Genomic DNA, 7,632 nt, shown 5'->3' on the forward strand with positions numbered 1-7,632 from the left:
AAAACTGGACAAATAAAATTTAACTTCATCTCCAGAGTCCAAAAAACTTGATTGAGTCTCAAATTATAAGCTCTTTATGTAAACATTCCGATAGTGTTAAAAATATGTTTTGCAGGTTTATTATTACCAATCTTTGATACAGACAAAAGCTGAAATTATAGAATCTGAAAATCAAGCAAAACAAAATCTTAAAATTCATCTTTTTTACTGATTCAAAAAACGAAAGGATTTACATTGAAGAAGATCAGTGTACTACATGAACATGAAAAGGTATGTCAAGGCACACTGCAAAAATAGGTAGTCTAAAGCCACGAACATTCTATTCATTTGAAGTAAGCCCTTCAAAACTCTAGTATGAAATCTCTGTCCATATTATGTGCTGTACTGTACAAAATATGCTGATAATAACCCGATAAAAACATTTTAAACTAAATGAACCATATGACCTGATCATATGATTTATCGTATAGACTTCCAGTTAGAAAAACAAATCTCAGGAGAAATCCGTTTGCTTCTATACAACATATTTTAAACCATCTTCAACCAAAACTAAAACCACACTTTCTCAACAGAAAAAGCTTTCGGCTAAAAAATCATGAGGTATACTTAAAATCTAAAAGGAACACATAACACAACTTTTTGGGTGCTTAATAAACAGCAATATGCCTCTCTGTAAAATAGTCTAAATCAGCTAGAAAAGTAGCACTGCATTTGTAGCCAACAGTGATCACAATTAAGCTAAAGAAAGACATGTTTTTCTTGTCATCTTTATTCAAGTATTTCACAGCAGTTATATTACAAATTACAGTAAATGTTCAAATTCCAGAATTCAAAAATTAAATAATTTACTTCAACTAATGTAAAATGAAGTCAAATGCAAAACATCAATTTAACACAACTCTAAATTAAAACTACAAACCCAAAATAGACCATAGTTGATGAAGTCTACTTAAACTACAAAGTAGACATACATGACTGAAACCAAATGGGACTCCCAAAGTCTAAGTAACCAGATGTACAGAATACGAAAGATGCAGGTACAAGTCCAAATTCAAGCTTACAATGTGATTACAAATAATAATTATAATAACAATGGCATTCAGCTACGGGACCTGACACTGAAGATACCTACTGAATAGCACCATAGCTGAACCAACTTAATCAAAAATAGGAAGAAATTACCACCCCACTCCCTAAAAATAAAATCCAGTAAACCTACAAATACATTGGCTTATGAGAAAAATCAAGTCATGAAACAACAATAAAAAATAAAAAAAAATCACAGGTGAGATTCAAGCTCAAAAACACAATTAACTCCACAGCCATCAGTTTCAACCCTAGTGCGGTTCCATCATCTTTTAAAAGCTCCCAGGGTCCCCACAGCTGAGCATGAACTATTGCTGGGCTATGCTGTGATACATATTTTACTCTTCTGAGAGCAAGATTTTACATAGGAGCTTATCATTTATAATGCTCACAATAGGACATAAGAACAGAGGTCAATTTGTACATATTTTTTGCCAATGCTATACAGCAAAAATGAAGAACTTACAGAAAAGTAAACAAAATTGAGTCCACTTAGATAATTTCACAAGCTGCTTTAAACTATAGAACCACCAGATACCTGTAAAATAAGCAAAACTGGTGCGTGTTTTTTTTGTTTTTTTTTGTTGTTTTTTAATTGAGGGAAAGAAGGCCAGAGGAGTTGGTACAATTTCAGCTCATTTTTCTCCCCTTGGCATTAGATTGACTTTCTCTTTAAGACCTAAACTGTTCGAAGTGGCAGTTCCTATACTGAGGTTGCCTCCAATTACTCCAGCTACATTAAAGTTAAAAAAACAAACAAAAACAACTTGATCTTTTGGAAGCATTTTAATGCTGAAAATAAATACATTTCCCTTGTCAAATTCACTGATGGCTAAAATCTTAATTGTACAAATTGAGTAACCTACTAAGAAACGTGTGCGTTTTTTTCCTTTCACAAGTGCTGCTGTTACTTGAACAGAATGCTTCTGAATTAGAATAACTGGAATAAATATTTAAAAAAAAATAGTGCAGCAAGAACCTGAGACTTGCAAAAAACCCTTTTACCAGTAACTTGCTACAAAAAATCTGCTACATCTTATTTCATCAAATCTTTAAATTCTGTAACAATTTCCATCAAAATACAAAATGCTAATGTATTAGACAATAAAATAGTTTGAATTGGTATGATGGTAATAAATACTAAAGAAAGCATGAAAATCCTCCCAATAATCAAATTAGAGGTTTCAAATAACCTCCCCTTTAAAATGGTTCATCGTTAATCGCACTTGCCCACCTTAAAAATACAGTGTGTCTACATGGGTAGCATCTTGACTTATGTGACTAACTGAATATTACGAAAACTTCACAGACTAGGTACAAAGAAAACACATGGCATTAAAAAAAAAATTAAGCTAGGATTAGAAGGCGTTAGATGTAAATGTAAATGCAAAGAAGCACTTTGGATTACTGCAATAGGCTATGGCCAAATTATGCTTTCTGCACACTACAAAGAGCCAGAGACAAGGAGACAAGTACCTTAGCTTCAGGATGTAAACGGTGGCAAAGTGATTACAGAACTCTGTAAACACTGTTGTTAACTAAAATACAAAAAGCTGAGGTAGCTCAGAATCTCTGCAGTAGTCCAAGACCATTTGCCCTAATTAAAACCCAAACTACATGTGTTGCATATATTGAAAAGACACACCTGCAGCTAACGGCTACAATGAATGAAGATATCAAGCCAACTTGTCGGCAAAATTTTCTACCTTTTTGTTTAAAAATCATCTGATAAAAAACGTCACTGCACCCTTTGTCTCTTTGCAACTGCCTAGACTGTGTTTCCAAATTTATAGAAAGTTTTGTAAAACTAGTAACGCATAATTAATTTCAGATACGTACAATTCACAGAAATCACTCAACAAGATTCAAAATGGTTTCCAATCAAAATGAAGAGCTGTGAAGGTAAGCTTAGGAGGGGGGATTTAAACATTAATACTGTTATTCAAGGGCCACACCAGAGCTCACTTGCAATTAAGCATACAGAAAATGAATTTTATGGAGCTTCTGACGAATTCCTCTCTTTTCTGTCCATTTGGCAAGTCCTGGCTTTAAAAGAAAATAACAATTTACTACATATGAAAATCATTTTTCTCTGGGAAGTCAAACATGAATAACTATTAAATTGCCACTGGCAGAAGAAAGAATGGCCACTATCTATTTTCTAGTCATCATTGTCAGCAATACCAAAAAGCATGTAGTTTTGTTTTGTATTTTTTGTGTGTGTGTGTGTGTGGACTGTGTATTATTCATTGTTGTTATTACATATTTCTTAAACCGAAACAGACCTTACAAGAAAACTTACCATTTTAGTATATTATGTGGCTTACTGGGTGTCTTGATTGAGCTTTGAGAATAAGACAGGCATTTCAGACCCAAACACTGGTTGTTTCTTAATGACACAGAGTATCAAAACTTATTTTCAAGGTTGTGACCAAAGAAAGCATTCTAATTTATTTTCTTCAAACAGCCCATCCTTTTAGCCTTATCTTCCTCAAATGAATAAAAAGGCACGTTAAAGGCAGTTCTAAAGAGCCTGACCTAATTTCATCCAGTTTCTTCAGCTTCCCACCAGAACAGACCATAGCTAACTCTAAAACAGGTTTCAGTCCATTACCCAGATGGGGGGAAAAATGATTAAAGGGGTATAATGTAGAAAAAAAGATAACAAGTTGCCCACTGTTTAAACAATTCATCACAGTTAGAACTGCCCCATCCAGTTTCCTCCTGTTTGCTGGTCTGCTCCCTAAGAGAGGAGTCTCCAAAAGAGAGTGCACGAAAAGAGGAGCAGAAGCGAGAGCAGTTTCTGTAGCACCAAAATCTCCAAGCTGTGGGGTTGTATTTTTTATTTGTGGAAAATACAACATGTTTCTGAAGTTCTGTTTGGTTCTTGTAGGCTGGTTGGTTTCAGGTACCTGAGACAATAGCACCAAATTCAACAGAGAGAAAGAATGAGTAAGAGAGCACTTTACACCAAGGCTCTGCACATAATTGGTGCAATTTGAAATTGAATGGCTCAGAAGACTGCTCTGTCAGGAGCAGATTGGAGAGGATAAACCACTCATCTTGAAAAGTTCATAGGAATGTCTCAAACATATGAACTGTTCTTTCCATCTCCTATAAAAGGAAAAAAAAAAAGCATGTTATCTATTAAGGGAAAGACAAAAGCGTTCCTCATTATGGAAGAATTCACTTTAAATTTTTAGGGAATGAATTTGAGATACAGGTTCAACCTTGAATATTTTCCTGATTACAGTACCAGAGCTAATTAAGACTATCTGCCCTAGACACTTCCAAGTACCTCCAATTTTATATTTAGGGTAATAAGGATGATGCTGATAGTCACATTCAAAGAATAACATTATGCCAGTAATATCAGTATGAAGTAATATGAATATAAGGATGATGATAGCAACATTCAATGATTAACCTAGGCCAGATACTTACTAGGAAATTTCTATACATAAAATACATAAATATAAGTAAATATTTGTATTTATATATATGCATGTAATTTATATATACAGTTTTACTCCCATAACAACACTGAAAGTTGAACATGGGTATTCCTATGAGGCCCATTTTACAGATAAAAAAACTGAGGCACAGAGGGGATAAATAATTTGACAGCTAACAGATGGCAGTCAGGATTTGAATATAGGCAGCCTCACTCCAGACACTAAGCCCTTCCTTCTTCATTATATTTCACTAACTCCCAAAGCAAAATGAATGCATTCTACATAGTGAAACTTATGCCAAACAGCAGAATGCATTGTGTTTCCACTTCTATTCACTCCAACCAGAGCTGAAAAGACAGGGGGAAAAAAGCCAGAATGGGTGGCTTCCATCGCCACCACCATGAAAGCCACTCATTGCTGATTCTGCTATCAATCCCTTCCCTCCCTAAATTAGGCCTTTAGATTTTTAGGGTTTCACAGAGATGTTTCACTGGTGAGGTGTATTTAGTGCATTCAAGCTAATAAAACTACAACCATATGAACAAAGAAGTTCTAGAATGTAAAAAATGTGAAGAACTCTACCCTGCACATTTTACTCAGGTAGGCAAATGTCAAATACATCTAAGACACTTGCACTTTTTCTCTCCCTTAAAACATCTCCAAAGAAATTCTATTCAATGTCTCTGCAGAATTAATAGGCTGTATTAACAGATCATCATCTGATCAACAAGTTCTTCTATGTGATCAACAAAAATCACTCCTGCTAAATGTTTTATCATATATTGCCAAATAAGAAAATCAAATTATAAAACAAAACATACAATATGACCCCAATTTAAAAATATATATTCATACAATTATACAAATGGTATGTACATCTAGACATTTTAAAAGGTTAGAAGATATTCTAAAAGATTAATACTGATTAGTTCTCTCTAGATGGTGGAATATAAGTGATGCTTTTTTTCTAATTTGTGTTTTCCTGTGATGTCTATATATTACATGACTTAGTATAGCTTTGTAAAAATGTGATTACAAAATAATTTTCAAATGTGCACTTGCTTTGATTCAAATCCCTTATTCTTTATTACGCATGAAAAATAACTATATCCTTTACATATAAATCTTTAATATACTAAAAATATTCCTTGATAGCAGAGATTTTGTCTTATTCATTTTTTTTGCATTTCAAACACCTAGCATAGCATCTGGCACTGCAGGTACTCAATAAACATTTAATAGACCACCAGACAAACAAGCTAACAGGCCAATGAAAAAAGAGAGTTGAATTAAGTCACTTAGCCATTTTGTGGGTAGATGAGTGATTACATTTGCTCAAATTACCTGAAAAAGCAGAAGTGTGGGTTAATGATGGAAATTATATAAACAAATATATAAGCTTAAGCTCATATTTATATGGGAAGAAGTTCCCTTGGTTCAGAATTATCTAGAAAGGGAACACTTCATCTCTAAAAGCACCTAAGCAAAAGGACAGTCACTCCTTCATATGGCTAGTTTACAGGAGTAGATTTGACTAAACAAGATGACTTTTGAGTTATCTGTCAATTAATGGCAAATAGGTCTCACTGCCCATGCCAACACCTTTACATCAGCAGTGGCTGCCTAGGAAGCAGTGATAAGGAGTGTGGGGCCATGATCACATCCAACAGGCCCAAGTGATAGGCTCAGTCGGCATGTCAGTTATAAGCAAGTAAGGAGAGAATTGTTAACATACTATTCCTGCATATTTACCAACCTAGAACCATGGATTTCTGTTTTGACAAAAAAGGAAGCCCAGGTTACTTCTTTCCAGAGACAGAAAGGTAAGGAAAGCCTTTTTTCTTCAAACTATAACTCTTAATGATTCTTCTTATCTTAAATCTTCAAAACATTCTTCAGTTACTTGGTGAAAGACATAGATGTAGGCAAAATAACTTTTTTTCTTCTTTTCTTTGGAACAAGTAAAAGCACATTATTTGTATTCTACAGATAAACTAAACACTTACCTCTACAAGTTGTGATTTGTCATAATCTTTACGATGACGGTAGATGCACTGACTAAGAAGAGAATATAATCTCTCAAGCTGATCAACTGCCAGATTGTTGCTTTTATCTACCAACAAATCAAGCAATTTCTAAGAAAAAACAGAAGAAAAGAGAATAAAACATAATTTGATTTCACTGGTCAAACTGAAATTGGATATTCAAATGGCTATACAATAAGCACCATAAAGCTAGAATGTACAGTGAACATGAGGTTAAAAGATTCAAGAGCTTGGAACTATTCCCTTAGACTATCTTGGACTATTCTTGTATCTTTCAACTCCTTAAAATACACTTAACTTTTTTTTACTAGAAGCTCTGAGGCATTTATAGTCCAGGGTTAAAGCAGGAAAACTAGTTTTATTCAACTGCCTACAAACACATTCAAATCTCCATCCATTCATTTAAACTGGGAATAGCTAAGCTTACCTTCAATCTCTCACGATCAACTATGAGAGGAGGCACAGGCTCAGATGGCTCTTCTGGAACCAGTTCCAGGCTTGTCGTTTTTGCCTGCTCTAAAATTAATCTACGGTATTTCTTTACTTTAGAAGCACCTACAATTGAGACAAAAAATACACTGCAGCAAGTAAAAGTTAAGAAAAATCAGTCTGAAGCAACAATAAATTATTTTACCCACCACAAATCCCATTTGGAATGAGGAAGGATGTATTCCTAAGCGATTTTTTTAAAGGAACCCAATGTGGTAGATAATTTTTTTTTTAATTGGTAAGACTAGGTAACCCAAATTAAAGAAAACTAAACTACAACTTAAAAAGCCAAGCCAGCCAGTGGCTCACGCCTGTAATCCCAGCACTCTGGGAGGCCGAGGGGGGGCAGATCCCGAGGTCAGGCAATCGAGACCATCCTGGCTAATGTGGTGAAACCCCATCTCTACTAAAACATAAAAAATTAGCCAGGCATGGTTGCGCACGACTATAGTCCCAGCTACTCGGGAGGCTGAGGCAGGAGAATCCCTTGAACCCAGGAGGCGGAGGCTGCAGTGAGCCAAGATCCAGCCACTGCACTGCAGAGCAAGACCTTGTCT

At 34.9% G+C, this 7,632-nt stretch overlaps 1 protein-coding gene across 4 annotated transcripts in view; it reads right to left on the bottom strand.

Annotated features, from left to right (window-relative positions):
- Positions 1 to 753: 753 nt before the first annotated feature.
- The window catches only part of ATAD2B (ATPase family AAA domain containing 2B), a 186,756-nt gene continuing 179,877 nt past the window's right edge, over positions 754 to 7,632 (bottom strand). For all 4 annotated transcript variants that reach the window (XM_017526651.2, XM_017526643.2, XM_037737676.1 and 1 more), the window contains 3 exons: positions 7,014 to 7,141; positions 6,548 to 6,676; positions 754 to 4,200 (listed from right to left, as the gene is read on the bottom strand). In XM_017526651.2, coding sequence (XP_017382140.1) covers positions 4,159 to 4,200; positions 6,548 to 6,676; positions 7,014 to 7,141 — 299 coding nt within the window. In that variant the 3' untranslated portion in view covers positions 754 to 4,158. The remainder of the gene's footprint in view (positions 4,201 to 6,547; positions 6,677 to 7,013; positions 7,142 to 7,632) is intronic.

The sequence above is a fragment of the Cebus imitator genome, unplaced genomic scaffold, assembly GCF_001604975.1.
Source record: "Cebus imitator isolate Cc_AM_T3 unplaced genomic scaffold, Cebus_imitator-1.0 Scaffold1, whole genome shotgun sequence".
In the NCBI taxonomy this organism is placed as follows: Eukaryota; Metazoa; Chordata; class Mammalia; order Primates; family Cebidae; genus Cebus; species Cebus imitator.